The sequence below is a fragment of the Vitis riparia genome, chromosome 8, assembly GCF_004353265.1.
Source record: "Vitis riparia cultivar Riparia Gloire de Montpellier isolate 1030 chromosome 8, EGFV_Vit.rip_1.0, whole genome shotgun sequence".
Classification (NCBI taxonomy): domain Eukaryota; kingdom Viridiplantae; phylum Streptophyta; class Magnoliopsida; order Vitales; family Vitaceae; genus Vitis; species Vitis riparia.
Window position 1 is genome coordinate 8636212 of NC_048438.1, and position 16735 is coordinate 8652946.

The window sequence follows — 16735 nt, forward strand, 5'->3', positions numbered from 1 at the left end:
AAAGACCTAGTCCGAGTAAGAAATCGAATAGTAATGGAGCGATACCACACCATGTATGGATCATGATACCCCAATGAACCTATAGCCATCTCGCCTCTAGCAATATGCTCACGCCTAGAGCTCCAACGTCGAATGTAGTCTCCATGTCGAGTAGTCCAATCAACATCATGTCTACCTCTCAAATCACATTTGTGTAAGATTGACTCATTATCACATGGTTGAGGAATCCCTTGACGAAATCCAAACTGCCGCAATACTCGATCAGGTTTATGCCATTCAATTATGTGGAAACATATCAAAGGTGAGATAGTGCACCATATATCTTTTCCAGCAATACAATAATCAGGAAGACCAACATTCATGTCATCAACATAAGGCTACCATATAATCTGTACCCAAGAAACGTTAGATATAATCAGTGGTTTAGAATTTGTTTAGAGAAACAAGTATAAGAAATGAATCACACTTTTATCACCTGATCTGCTATAAGTCGATCAAGATGGTGCCTATACTGAGCTAAAACGTGCATGCTAATCGAAGTAGTCCGAAACTCATCTCTCCACCTATAAAATTAAAACAACAAAGCATAGTTAAATAAATAAAAAATGTTAGAATTTAAGTTTATGCATGTATCCTCATAATAGTAAAATTTGTCGTAATTTTATAATATATACCGAATGGCCAATGGAGGTGAAGGCAGCTGGTCATCATGTGGAGCTATATGTAAACGATGAGGTGCAATAAATGGGAACCTCTCCCATACCCACAATTGGAGCAAAATCAGTGGGCCAGATATATCATGTGTATCAATATGAGAGGCTCGACACAACTGTCGATAAAGCCAGGCTAAACACGCACTACCCCAACTATACCTACCAGCAACCTCAAAATCCTCTAGAAGGGGTAAAAACATAAGATGCACCTTATCGCTAGACTTTCCTGAAAATAGAAAACCTCTAATGAGCTGTAAGATATAAGCCCTAGTATAACGCTAAATAGACTCCTCATCAGCATCTGGTGCCAAAGTAGGGAAGCTCTGACTCAACCATGTAAGATGAAGGCGCTGGCCATCTATGTCTGTATCTCCAGGAGTAAGTCCTAATAGAGAATAACATACACGCCTCCAATCTAAACATGTGCTACCAATAACTACATCTCCATCTATTGGTAGTCCAATCAACATGGCAATATCCTGTAGTGTAATCGTGCACTCCCCCTTAGGTAAGTGGAAGGTATGAGTCTCAGGTCGCCATCTCTCGACAAATGCAGTAATAAGATGCCAATTTAAGGAAATGAATCCTAAGCGTGCAACACCATAGAAGCTTGCCTGCTGCAACAATGGAATAATACGCCCATCGAGTACACTAGTGCGATGGAAGATCGCCTCACGCCATCTACAATGAAGCTCCTTAGAGTCAACACCTGTCCATGTTACAGATGACCTGTGTGTGGCTTGTCCATGTAGAACTGTCGGATCCACGGGTCCCGGCTCCATCGTGCGGTGATACCTACATATACCAAATAACCATTAATTCTTGTTATTATTAGTATGATTACAAATTTACAGACATTACATAAAAATATCATATTATCAAAATGGATAATCTTTCATACTTTAATTGTCATGAGGAAGGAGGTTAGAGGATTGTCCTCCATCTTTTGTGGACAGTTACGATGATTATGACCCGCTATTTTACATAAGCCACATCGAATCCTAATGCTTGGTTCCTTCAAATCCATTTCATTCCTTATCCTTGATGATCTAGGACGCCCCTTATCCCTCATCGAAATTAGGTCAGGGTGGAGAATAGGAAAATCAAGATACGACCAATAAGATTCATGAGAAATGGGATTAAATTTAGGAGCGTAACAATTGGCATAGGCATCCAGCCTATAGTATTTTTCAACTAATTGCCAACTATCAATCCTCATATGAGCAGAAATAGCTAGCACATGTGAGCATGGAATGCCAAATGATTCCATTTATTACAACTACATGTACCTTCATTCAGCTTAACAACTTGTTTGTTACGTCCTTTATCCATATGAAACCCATGGAGAGCAGTAATTACTTCAAATGTTTCATGAATTCGATGGAAAATGGTGACAGTGTGTCCACTAGCTTTGGCCTCAGCTCTTCTAAATTTTTCAATTGCAAACGCAGTGTACACATCTCCAACTGCCATTCTAGCACGTATCTTTACTCTACGAGTCTCAAAGTATGACACACATCTATAAAAAGTTAATTGAACAAGTGCAGTGATAGGTAACATCCGCACTCCCTTAAGCACACCATTAATGTACTCAGCAATATTTGTGGTCATCCACCCATACCGATATCCTAGATCATAAGCTTGAGTCCATTTTTGAGTGTCTAACTTTGAAAACCAAGCCACACTTTTTTCATCCAATCGTTTTAACTTCTCCATGTATCTCTCATACTTCCGCGGTTGATATTGACATCCAGCTCTATACGCCAACTCTTTTAAGACCTTATTCTTAAATTTGTCATTAAAATTGCTCACTACATGCCTAAGACAGTATCAATGTTGCGCATGAGGGGGGCTCCATCCAACTGATGGATTTCTAACAGCAACATTTATTCCTGCATGGTGATCTGAAATTAAGCATATCCCTTCTCTTTTAGTGACATGACGCCTCAATGTAATAAGAAACCAAGACCAACTATCCTGTGATTCTTCCTCAACAATTGCAAACGCAAGGAGGAATACATGACCATTTCCATCAATTGAAGTAGCAATTAAAAGCTTCCCCATGTATTTTCCATATAGGAATGTACCATCAATTTGTATAATTGGTCTGCAATGCTTGAACCCTTCAACACTTGCCCCAAATGCCCAAAAAAAACGCATAAACCGCACGTTCCCAGAAATCCCTCCTAAAGGTATTGTCTTCCAAACAATCTTTGCTCCAGGATTAGTTAGCTGAAGGATGTTCATCCACTTCGGCAATGCTTGATAAGATTCATCCTAATCACCAAAATCTCTAAGCATTGCTTTTCTCTTAACTTCCTAAATTCTCCTATAATGGACATCATATCCAAATTTATCCTTCATTATCTGATGTAATGTAGCAATATAGGTAGTGTGATCCTTCTGAACTACATTTTGAATCTCTCTTGCAATCAATGTAGAGTCCAATTGAGAGTGGTCTTGTGATAATTTAGGATAAATACAAGTATGAGGACCTGCGTACTTGGTTATCTCAAACATTCCATGGCTTTTAAGACGACATGCACGAAGCCTCCAATTACATCCTTCCTGCCACTTCTTACATCTCACTGCCCATAATTGTGGTTCTGATTCACAAACCACAAAATGTTGATTCCGACATATTGCATAACGTTTTACAGCATATTGTAAGTCTTCTTTACTCTCAAATCTCAATCCTTTAAACAACTCATTAGATTCATTCCACAATTCGGTATGTGATGTGAGATGCTCAGCAGTAATGCTATTTATTGCATCCCAATCCAATTGTTTGAACATTGGGGAAGGCATAATATGTTCACCATCATATGAAGAAGCCTTATTTGTTGGAGGTTCATCATCATAATGCATCTCATTAATCTCGTCCTCATCATAAAATTCCACATCATCATTTTCATTTGTAAATGGGATGTCAACATAGTTGTTTGTCGCTCCCATAACTGACTGAGTTACTACTGCCAAATTCCCCCCCATTTCGTCATTGTGTGCTAAATTCTCACCCATTTCATCAATCTGCACTGCCAAATTCCCCTTTGCTGGTATTTCCACATCATGACCCATAAGTTCTTGATCAAATGATGGACTTAACTCAGATGAATGATCCCTTGGACGTGTCTGCAAATACATTTCAATAGTATTCGATGGTGGGATTTGTGCTACAACATGAAACATTAACCTTACATCATCATCATCTTTAATTGGTAATTGTATATAGTTAATGTTTCCATTTCCAATTGACATAAGAATTGGGTACCGAAATATCATGGATAACATGGTATGAGCGCGATCGATCGACATAACATGACACAACTTATCCTCCAACTCATCATATTTGATCAAATTGTTCACTAAGACACCTTTTTTAGGAGGACAACTGTAACACACCCCATTTGGGCCATCAATTATTTCACCATCCTTGTAAGACACAATTGTAAGCAAACTATCCATTGATGTACCTAAAAAGAATCAAATAAAATATATATAAGACTAAATCAAATTAAATTTATTTTAATTTATCATATTCAATTTAATGTATTTTATATAATTTAATAATCAATACACTTATCAAATTTATATTAACATGTACAATATTATATATATATGGGGGATTCGAACCCCCAACAAAAGGTTCAACATGCATCCCCAACTCCACTAGGGCAAACTTGCCCCATGATATATAATATGCACTAAATAAATATATATCAAAAGTTAGGATATAAATACAATATTAAAAAACACTTTAAATAAAAATTAATTATAACTATTTTATAATTGAATGAAATTTTTTTATTTAATTGATTAGTAAAAATATATCATAATTTTATTCATAGTGTTTTTAATATTATTAATATATTAAAATTTTATATGTTTGTCATCATTTATTTTATAATATATCATAATTTTTTAATATTAAATAGATTTTAAAATTAAACATGTTATAATCACATTTCACAATATTATTATCAAATAATATTTTATATAATCAATGTACACTTATCAAATTTATAGTTTTTATTAACATGTACATACAAAATTGAGTTTTTTTTTTCTTTTTTTTTTTTTTTGTCACGGTTGGGGGGATTCGAACCTCCAACAAAAGGTTCAACATGCATCCCTAACTCCACTAGGGCAAACTTGCCCCATGACATATAATATGCACTAAAGAAATATATATCAAAAGTTAGAATATAAATACAATATTAAAAAACACTTTAAATAAAAAATTAATTAAACTATTTTATAATTGAATGAAAATTTTTCATTTAATTGATTAGTAAAATATATCATAATTTTATTCATAGTTTTTAATATTATTAATATATTAAAAATTTATATATTTATCATCATTTATTTTATAAATATCATAATTGTTTAATATTAAATAGATTTTAAAATTAAACATGTTATAATCACATTTCACAATATTATTATCAAATTTAAAGTTTTTATGCATACAAAATTGAGCTTTTTTTTGCCACTGTTGGGGGGATTCGAACCCCCAACAAAAAGTTCATCATGTATCCCAGCTCCACTAGGACAAACTTGTCCCATGATAAATGATATGCACTAAAGAAATATATATCAAAAGTTAGGATATAAATACAATATTAAAAAAACACTTTAAATAAAAAATTAATTATAACTATTTTATAATTGAATGAAAAATTTTCAATTAGTAAAAATATATCATAATTTTATTCATAGTGTTTTTAATATTATTAATATATTAAAAATTTATCCAAACATGTAACTGATTCCGTTTACCTTGGAGTTTAGTCTAATTTTCACTATATCCGTATGGATATCAATCTAACTGTATCATAGATACCCACAACACTTTATTCCTTCAACTGATGTATGTGGATTGCCTACTAAAGATCAAGAATGAATAAATTATTAAATAAGACAACTAAGGATTCGTATAGAAATAAAAATATTCCTTCAACTGATGTATGTGGATTGCCTATTAAAGATCAACATACCTTCTTGCAACAGTTGAGACCAATGAAACAAATAAAAATATTTCTTATTTATTTTTAATTTTAACAAATAAAAAGATAGTATTTTTTATTTTTATTTTAACAAATAAAAAGTTAGTATATCCATTTTGCCCAGTGAAGAATCTCCTTGGATTTGAATTTGAATTTAAATTTGAATTTCAATTCTTGCAGGTACTAATCTAATCAGGTTATTATTTTTTATTTTTTTGCAACCCTCGTTTGATTCCCAAGAAAATCCATCCCCTATTCGCTTTCCGGGAAAATTCATCCTCCTTTGATTTCCGAGAAAATCCATGCAAAACCCCCAAGGAAAACAAACAAAAAAATGCCTTTTTTTTTTCTCCGTGCTTTTTGGATCTGTTCTAGGGGTCTATTTGCTTTTGTGCCATTGGATTTAAATTTCACGAACTCTAAATCCACGATTTTTGAGTCAGACTTAAAAACACAACCTTTCCCTCAAATCATGATCAGATTACCAAATAGCATCTTATGTTTTTTTATAAAAAAAAATTGGACAGATTTTGTATCCTGTGCGTGGGCTGGATTGGTAGGAAATATTGAGAAATTCATTTTTTTCAACTTTCCCACACTTTCTTGGCAACCAAACAGAATCACAACAAGCTGAACCACAAAAAAAAAAAAAACTTTCTCCATAATTTTTAGTCTACTCAGTTTCATTGTAAAAAAAAAATGAAAACTTTATTTCTTTTACAACATTCCCACACTTTCTCGGTGACCAAACACAACTACACCAAATATAACCACAAAACTTACAGAAAACACCGGGGCCAATGGTTTCTCAAATTTGCACTTCACTTCCTTCTTATTGGTGTTGAGGCAAGGATCTCCACCCCATGATCAGCGTGCGGGATAATGGGTTTTCGAGCAGAGGAGTTTTGATGCAAAGAAGAAAAACGAGAAGGGAAATGGAAAGGGGGGAATGGGTTTTCATATCTCATCCTACGTGTTATCCTACGTGTTCAAAAGTACCGTAGAATTGGAATTATTTTCCAATCTATAGTATTTTAAATATTATTTTTCCTAATAGCAGTATTGTGGACCCCGCATTTTGGCTCAATGCGTTTCCCACTCGATGGCGAGCTCGATTTTTATTTGAAAAAAATGATTTATTTTATTTATTAGAAAAATGACTTGGAGTCGCCACTTATTTTTGTTTTATTTTAAAAGGGTAAACAAAATAAGAAAGAAAACCCTAAGTGCGACTCCTTATTTTGGAAAAGGTGATCTACGAAAACCGGCTCGGGTTCGGGGGTCTGGTTACTTATCGGGAAGGTACGGTAAAGACTGTAGCACCCCTCTAAGTCCCTAAAGTCGGGTCTCTACTAATAAAGTGAAGCTGACATGGCAATGGATGAATAAAATCAATGAATACCCACATTAATCATGCATGTATGAGGATCAGAACGTATAAGATGAATTATCAGAATGAGTGAATGCGTACCTGGGCAGCCATCTCAAATGCGCTATCATGAAAGGGGGTTAGTGAATAAACACAGAATACTTCCGAGCATGCTATAGAGCAGAATAACATCAATCATGCATGGCAATTAAATCAATCAATCAATCAATCAATTATAGAGTCACTTATGTAGGGCCCCCACCAAAACCCGTTTATTTTTGCATGAATTAATTCCATAAACTCCATTATTCGGAATTACGGAACTTAATTCTTGCTTATTTTTTTTTTAAAAACATTTTAAGAAATCATGAAAGATTTGAAAATTGTTTGCCAGAAGGAAAGATGGCAGCAAGATTTTATTGAAAATGGGAGGATTTTTGAGTGAATTAATTTCATAAATTCTATAATTAAGAATTATGAAAATAAATTCACAATTATTTTAAAACATTTTTTAAAATCACAGAAAATTTGAAAGTGGCCTGCCGGAAAGAAAACGACGGCCAAATTTTATTGAAAATGAGATTTTGAATGATTCTAAAAAAAACCTAAAGATGAAAAATTAAAGATAAATAAATAAATCATTTGATAAAGATGGAATTTGGAAAATTTAAAAGAAAACTAAAATCCGGGGATTTATGTAAAAGGAAAAAAAATAGGAGTGTAGGGAAACATTTCAAAATTTAGAGGGGAATAAACAATAATGAGAAGAAAACACGTGACTTAAAGCAGCATGGCCTGCAAGGCCTCCACCAATGAGGTTTGATTGGATATTCCCTCAAGACCTCTCATGCAGCCAACTGTGTATAAATAGCAGACTTCGGCGCTAGGGCGGCAATTTTATCAGGTATTTGCTTTTCTAGAAGCTTTGGCTTCTTCCTCCGGGCTGCAGGGGTCAGCTCCATGGTCTTAAATGGAGAAGCTGGATTAGTAGCATTGGCCGAACCATGCAGCCGTGAAGGTGGTTTCTGACTACCCCGCTTGGCACTCCCCGTACCTGGTGTCGAAACAGAGGGCAAGGAAGCGCCCAAATTACTAGTCCCAGCGCTATGTAACTGGGCAAAGGACTGAGCATGAGCCTGCAACTGAGCTTAGAATTGGGCATGAGCCGCTTGAGCCTGCGCTTGCGCATGTGCTTGCGCGTACTGGGTTTGTGCTAAAGCCTGTACCTGTGGCTCAGACAAGGAGAAGTAGTCGAAACCGCTTCGATTTTGGCCTTCTCTTTTGGATATCGACCCAGATCCTTCACAGGCTCTTTCAAGAAAATCAACAACGTTATAAGCATCAAAGCCAGACCCATGCATAACAGTTCCCCTCGACTGGTACAGTTTGTTCTCTAAGTTCTTCAATGTGCCCAAAACACCATCATCATCATTGTAGAGATCACTTCTTTCCTTTCTTCTATGATCACTTCCATACGCACCGCGCTCACCTTTGGCGTTCGCATCAACTCCATCACCACTTTTTCTTTTCCTCATGGACTTATTCGTATCTTTTCTCTCATGTCTATAATCACTACTACTGCTGCCTGAATCACTGTCACTGCTTTCCTCCTTAGAATCATCACTGATACTGTCATCACTATCGTCAGTGGAAGACTCTGGGTCCTTTTCTGTTGCTTTGCGCTTAGTAATTTTCCCATCATACCGGTCATCACGATCAGAGCTGTCCTCATCACTGTCATGCGTTCTACTCTTCCCTATTCTTTTTTTTTTTTCACTAGAATCATCCCTACCAACACCATGCTTTCTATTTTTCCTATTTTGGTCAATGCTTCCCTTTGTGTGTTTTTTTTTTTAGCTTTGTCAGAGCCAGAATCACTATAAGCAACATACCTTCCACCACTCCCATGCCTTTCATTGGCCCATCTTGAAGGACATGAGTACGAGCTTGAGGATATAGAGAGAAGTGGTTTTAATGGTGTGGTTAGATGGGTATATGAATAGGAGAAGTGATGAGAAGGAATAGGTTTGGTGTAGCAGAAGGCTGGGAAAGCAGTTCTGGTGGTATGCATAGGAAAAATGATGAAGTGGATGGGGTGAGGGATAGAAACTAGTGAGATTGATGGGTACTACATGAAGGTGGACTCTTTTCCAAGGCAAGGCTAACAGCTTCTTTAACAACCTCAGGGTGATATGCAGAAGATTCCAGTGATGGCAGAGGTACTTCGCCGCCGGCGGCAACTTTACTTGCTTCGCATAGATTCTGCAAGTTTCTTTCCACTCCATTCAAATGAACCTCGCTCGCGCATCAGATTCTTGAAGTTCATCTGGTCTATTTACAACAACAGTTTCACATGCCTTAGCAATCCTATTGTTGTCTGCTTTTCTCTTGGATACTACATTTGAAGGCAACTGCTAGCGATTCTTCCCTGGGATACTTGAGCCACCTCTCAACAGCTCCCGATGCAGGAAGCGGAATCAAACACCCACTGTCAAGATACCCCTCAATGCACCTTCTGAAGCAAGGGCTTTGTAACCACAGTTTATACTATATGAACAGGAGCCTTCAGGTGGTGATATATGAACCAAGGCACTCCACAACCAATTACATGGGAGCAGAGAAGGGAGAATGATGAAATTGTTTAAAAACAGAGCAAGAATGACGAGGGGAAAGAAGTTTTTAGACAAAGCCACGTGTCATGAGTGGTAAACGGGCTTAAAATCGGTGGGATAAACAAGAAGGCTTCAATATAACTATCATACATCAAACCTAAACCCAAGGAAGAATCTCACCATTTGCAGGGGAAAATCAAGAGTATAAGAGGGGATAAAACAAAGCAACTACAATGTGAGCTTAAATACAACAAACTCAATACTCAACGCTTAAAATCAACAATGACAAAGAAAATAACGCAAAGAAATCCAAAGCAAAAGTGGCTGTAGTGGTCATACCTGAACTTCTTAAGTGAGAAACAATCCAACTCCTTCTCTTGCAGTCATAAAAAAAATGCCCTCCAAAAAGATGAACCTCCTCTGATTCCTCTGTTCTTCTCAAGCTGCTCGTCTCTGTCAATCCCCCTTGATGCCCTCTCTCTCCTACCCAAAAATCCACAAACAAAAGCTCTCCATCCTCTCAACTCTCCAAAATCTCTTCCCTCCCTCCAAATATCTCTCACGGCAGCCTCTCTAAACCTCTCTCCTCACTTCCTGAAAACCAAAACCCGAAAGCTCTCTCCCCCAAAAAACTCTTTCTCCATCTCTCTAACGGCAGCACTCAACGCACCTCACTCTCTGCAGCTGCCCTTTCTCTCCTCCAAAAACGACCCAAACAAAAGCTCCTTCTCTCTAAAAGCCCTCTGCCCTCTCTCATCCGTTCCTCATAACAGAAATCAGCTTTTTCCATAATCTTCTTGACACCTGTCATCATCTGATTTGTTTCCCAAAAAGCAAGGCTGATTCCCTTATAGCCACTAAGGAGGCGACACGTGGCTCACTGGGGCTCTTCCACGTGGCAAAATCAGCTGCAGCAAAGAATGACCTAAATGGGGGTCTACAAGTACATTTATCAAGAATCCCAAAATTACTCTATGAGTGCAAGTACACCAACCACTTTAAATGCTGCTATCAAGTACGCCAATCACTTCTTTTATTTATTTATTTATTTTTCTTGCATAAACTCCCTAACACATCTCACCTCTTACCACATTTTTACTTTTTACATTTTTTTTTTTTGTTTTTATCATTTTTTTTCTTCTTTCTTACCACTCATTTGACTTATCTTTTAATAAGTTAATGTATTATCACATAAAACTTCTTTAATTTTAATTTTTTTCACTCACTAATCTCCTTATCTTTATTTATTTTAATTATTTTTTGGACATATTAACTTTGAAATGATAATATATAATAAATAGTTAATTTAACAAATTAAATAAAAACATAAATATATAATGGACAAAATGAAAATATTATCCCATAAATAATATACTTAATGATTTTAAATATTAATTACAATAATACATTTGATAAATCAAGATTTAAATTTAAAAATTATATTTTATTATTTAGATGTTTATGATATAAGATTTTTTATATTAATGCTAAATACAAGATTTATTTATTTTGTAAATACTATCACAAGTAAAATTAAAAAATATTTTTAATATTATTTATATTATTTTTATTTTTATTTTAAATTTATCATATCAAAATCGCAGTAAGTGATGATGCTTTTATATTTTTTTTCTTGTGGTTCTAACTTGATCGTGGATCTAATTTTTTGTTTAGTTAAAATCTTTAATTTTGAATTAAAATGAAATATAAAAGAAAATATATTTTTTCATAGAAAAATAAAATAAAATTATGGTTAACTTTTTATATTAATTTCATAAAAAATAGGTACATTTGTAAGAAAAATAGGTGCATCCATTCTTAGGGGAACAAGGACCCATATCTCCCTTATCATGGTCTATATATTCATTTGGGGACCCTCAATAAGTGATTGGAGGTCCTCCCCCATCCCAATATGAACGTTGAAACCCTAGGTACATTCTTAACAAAAATAGGTACATTCAATCTATGGGGAATCAGAACCTCTATCTCCTTTCTCATGGTCTATATGTTCATTTGGAGACCAGTGACAAGAGATTGGGGGTCATTTTCCATCTCGGAACGAAGTTTGGAATCCTATGTATAATCTTAAGAAAATTTGGTAAATCCGATCCTCGGGCTTTTGGGACCCCTATAGCCCTTCCCATGGTCCATTTGATCTTTTGAAGACCCTTAGGAAGTGATTACAAGTCATTCCCCATCTCAGAATGGACTTTGGAACCCTAGATATATCCTTAAATAAATTCGGCACATCCTTAAAAAAATTTGGTACATCCAATCCTTAGGCTACCGGGAATCCTATTTTCGTTCTCAAGGTTCATTTGTTTCTTTAGGGAGACTCAAGAAGTGATTGAAGATTATTCCTCACCCTAAAATGGACTTTTGAACCCTGAGTAAATCTTTAAGAAAATTTGGTAGATTAGATTCTCATAAACCCCTATATCTTTTCTCATAGACCATTTGATCCTTTAGGGACCATTAGAAAGTGATTACAAGTCGTTTTTCATCTTAGAATGGACTTTGGAACCCTAGGTACATCCTTAAGAAAATTTGGTACATCCAATCCTCGAACTACCGGGAACCCTATCTCCTTTCCTAAGGTCCATTTGTTCCTTTGGGGATCCTCTGGAAGTCAATTGGAGGTTATTCCTTACCCCAAAATGGATTTTTGACACCTAGACACATTTTTAAGAAAATTTGGTATATTTGATTTTCGAGCTATTAGGACCCCTATATCACTTCTTATGGTCATTTTATCCTTTGGGGACCCTAGGAAGTAATTCAAATTCGTTCCCCATCTTGGAATGGACTTTGGAACCCTAGGTACATCCTAAAGAAAATTTGGTACATCCAATCCTTTGGCTATCGAGATCCTTATCTCTCTTCTCAAGGTCCATTTGTTCCTTTACGGATCCTTAAGAAGTGATTGGATGTCATTCCTCACCCAAAAATTGATTTTTGAATTTAAGAAAATTTGGCATATCCCATCATTGAGCTACCAGGACCCCTATATCACTTCTCATGGTCCATTTGATTTTTTGGGGACCCTAGGGAAATCATTGAAAGTCGTTCCCCATCTTGGAATGGACTTTGGAACCCTAGGTACATTCTTAAATAAATTTGGTACATCCTTAAGAAAATATGGTACATCCTTAAGAAAATTTGGTATATCAATAAAAAAATTTGGTACATCTAATCTTTAGGCTACTGAGACCCTTATCTCCTTTCCCAAGGTCCATTTGTTCCTTTAAGGATTATTGGGAAGTGATTGGAGTTATTCCTCACCCCGAAATGAATTTTGGAAATCTAGGCACATCTTTAAGAAAATTTGGTATATTTGATCATTGGGCAACCAGGACCCCTATATCCCTTCTCATGGTCCATTTGATTCCTTAAGGACCTTAGAGAAGTCATTGAAAGTCGTTCCCCATTTTGTAATGGACTTTGGAACCCTAAGTACATCCTTAAGTAAATTTGGTACATCTTTAAGAAAATTTGGTACAACCAATCCTTGGGCTACCGAGACCCTTATCTCTTTTCCTAAGGTTCATTTGTTTCTTTAGGGATCCTTAGGAAGTGATTAGAGGTTATTTCTCATCCCAAAATGAACTTGTGAAGAACCCTAGGTACATCTTTAAGCAAATTTGGTACATCCGATCCTTGGGTTACTAGGATCCTTATATCTTTTCTCATGGTGTATTTGATCTTTTGGGGACCCTTGGGAAGTGATAGCAAGTTGTTCCCCATCTTGGAATGGACTTTGGATCCCTAGGTACATCTTTAAGTAAATTTAGCACATCCTTAAGAAAATTTGGTACAAATTTTTAGGGTGGGAAACAACCTCCCAAATCAAATGGACTATGAGAAGGGATATAGGGTTCCTAGTAGCCCGAGGATCAGATATATCAATTTTTCTTAAAGATGTACCTAGGGTTCAAAAGTCCGTTTTAGAGTGAGGAATAACCTCCAATCACTTCTCAAGGATCCCTAAAGGAACAAATAGACCTTGGGAAGGGAGATAAGGGTTTCGGTAGCCCTAGGATTAGATGTATCAAATTTTCTGATGGATGTACCGAATTTTCTTAAGGATGTACCAAATTTACTTAAGGATATACCTAGGGTTCCAAAGTCCATTTCAAGATGAGGAACAACTTTCAATCACTTCCTTAGAGTCCCCAAAGGATTAAATAGACCATGAGAAGGGATATAGGTGCAATACCCCAAACCCAATTTAGGGGTAAAATCATAATTTAAAAAAAATTAATTAATTTAATAAAGGTAGAAAAGTCTTTTCACTTTTAAAAACCCTAGGTATAAATTAGATTTTATCTATCTTCTCTATTCAGAAAACTTTTTTACATAGAGATTAGAAAAATCAGAGAGCATAGGGTTGAAGATTTGGATGTTTAGGGTTGAAGATCCGTTTTCCAAGTGAGGAGTAGACTCTTCAGGATTATTTCTTCAAGAGTTTTTAGTGTTTCTTTGAGATAAGGGAAATTAATGCAGATTTTGTAAAAAAAAGTAATTTTCTTTTTATATTGTATTTTAAAATGTGTAAAAATATTATTTTTATTTCTATACATTGATCAAATATATGTTTTGTATGAAAAATATGTTTGAGCATTTTCTTTGTTTATGAAAAATGAAAATTGTGGAGATATGACATTTTGTTTGGTAAGTTTGAATTAATGAAATGAAGTGTTTGACTTTGGTTTCTATGGCCCTAGTCAACGGGTTATAATTGTTGACATATCCAGCTCTAATCAATAGGTTATAATAGTTGATATTATATGGCCCTAGTCAACGGGTTATAATAGTTGACCTTATGGCCTTAGTTGACGGGTTATAATTGTTGACTTTTGGTTTTGTTCACCTTAAAGGGAACAAATTTGAAACTAGCCACTTATTTGTGAAGTCCCACCTAATTGGGGACCATTTGTTATTTGATAACTAGAGTAAAAATATTTTAAATGTATTTGATTTGGTTTTGATGTGAAATTGTTTTGAAATGGATATGAGAAAGTTTTGTTGAAAAATTTGAACATATTTTCATTTTGAACTAAAAAGTTTTTATCAAAATGATTATACGATATATCTCTTGTTTGTAATTATAATTGAAAATATTTGATTCATAAAATTGTATTGATGTTCCTTATTGGGCTTTAAGCTCAAGCTCCCTCGTTGATAATTTTTTCAGGTACTCTCAGTTTGGGCAATGAGTGATGGCTAGGCTAGGGAATTTTTAAACTTTATTTTGGACATTATTTAGATGTTAAAATTTATTCATGTTTAAATTTTTTTTGAGTTTGGAGTTATTTGGATAATAACATTTTGGTTGATGTGTTAGTTTTTAAAGTTGATATCTGGAAATGTTAGAATTCATTTATTTTACTACTTTGAATAGGAATTTGGTAATTGGAAATTTTCAGTTACAAGATGAATGTTTATGTCGATTCCCACTTTGAGCCTTCGGGCTTGAGGTGTGAAATGACCATCATGCCTTTGGAGTGGGTTTTGGGTTGTGACAATAGGGGTCCCAGTAGCCTAAGTATCGGATATACTAAATTTTCTTAAAGATGTATCTAGGGTTCAAAAGTCTATTTTGGGGTGGGGAATAACCTCCAATCACTTCCCGAGGATCCCTAAAGGAACAAATGGACCTTAGGAAGAGAGATAGGGGTCTCAGTAGCCCAAGGATTGGATGTACTAAATTTTCTTCAAGATGTATTGAATTTACTTAAGGATGTACCTAGGGTTCCAAAGTCCATTCTGAGATGGGGAACGACTTGTAATCACTTCCTTAAGGTCCCTAAAGGATCAAATGGACCATGAGAAGAGATATAAAGGTCCTGATAGCCCAATGATCGGATATAACAAATTTTCTTAAAGATGTACCTAGGGTTCAAAAGTCTATTTTAGGGTGAGGAATAACCTCTAATCACTTCCAAATGATCCTTATAGGACCAAATGAACATTGAGAAAGGAGATAGGGGTTCTAAGCTACCGACACCTCTATCTATCTTCCTATGGTTCATATTATCCTTTGACAACCCTCAGGTAGTGATTGGAGGTCGTTCCCCACCTCAGAACGGGCTTTAGTACCCTTGGTACATCATTTACAAAATTTGGTACATCCTTAAAAAAATTTGGTACATCCAATCCTTGAGTTACCAAGACCCTTATCTTATTACCCATGGTTTGTTTATTTCTTTAGGGATATTTGGGAATTGATTGAAGGTTGTTCCCTAATTCAAAATAGACTTTGGAACCCTAAGTACATCCTTAAGGAAATTTGGTACATCTTTAAGAAAATTTGGTACATATAATCCTCGGGCTACCGAGACCCCTATCTATCTTCCCATGGTCTATATTATCTTTTGAGGACCTTTTGGTAGTGATTGGAGGTTGTTCCTCACCTTAGAATAGACTTTGGCACCCTTGGTACATTCTTTATAAAATTTGGTACATCCTTCACAAATTTGGTACATCCAATTCTTGAGCTATTGGGACCCCTATCTTATTACCCATGGTTCTTTTATTCCTTTAGGGATCTTAGGGAAGTCATTGGAGGTCATTCCCTGGTTCGAAACAAACTTTGGAACCTTAGATATATCCTTAAGAAAATTTTATACATCTAATCCTTGAGCTAATGGGACACCTATCTCCTTTCCCATGGTCTATTTATTTCTTTAGAGACCCTTGAGAAGTGATTGAAGGTTGTTCCCTACCTTGGAATAGACTTTGGCACCATTGGTACATCATTTACAAAATTTGGCACATTTTTCACAAAATTTAGTACATCCTTCACAAATTTGGTACATCCAATCCTTAAGCTACTGAGACCTCTATCTTATTACCCATGGTCTGTTTTATTCTTTTAGGGATCTTTGGGAAGTGATTGGAGGTCGTTCCCTACTCTGAAATGGACTTTGGAACCCTAAGTACATCCTTAAGAAAATTTGATATATCCAATCCTTGAGCAAACAAGATACCATGGTCCATTTATTCCTTTGGAGACCCTCGAGAAGTGATTGA

At 35.4% G+C, this 16735-nt stretch overlaps 2 protein-coding genes across 2 annotated transcripts; both read right to left on the bottom strand.

The window, feature by feature from the left end:
• Positions 1–3032: 3032 nt before the first annotated feature.
• Positions 3033–4178, bottom strand: LOC117920594. Its single transcript, XM_034838203.1, has one exon. The coding sequence runs from the start codon at positions 4176–4178 to the stop codon at positions 3033–3035; it is 1146 nt and encodes a 381-aa protein (XP_034694094.1).
• Positions 4179–7936: 3758 nt separating this feature from the next.
• On the bottom strand, positions 7937–8999 carry LOC117920595 (protein starmaker-like). Its single transcript, XM_034838204.1, has 3 exons — positions 8984–8999; positions 8318–8847; positions 7937–8233 (listed from the first exon to the last, which is right to left on the bottom strand). The coding sequence occupies exons 1-3, from the start codon at positions 8997–8999 to the stop codon at positions 7937–7939; spliced, it is 843 nt and encodes a 280-aa protein (XP_034694095.1).
• Positions 9000–16735: the final 7736 nt, after the last annotated feature.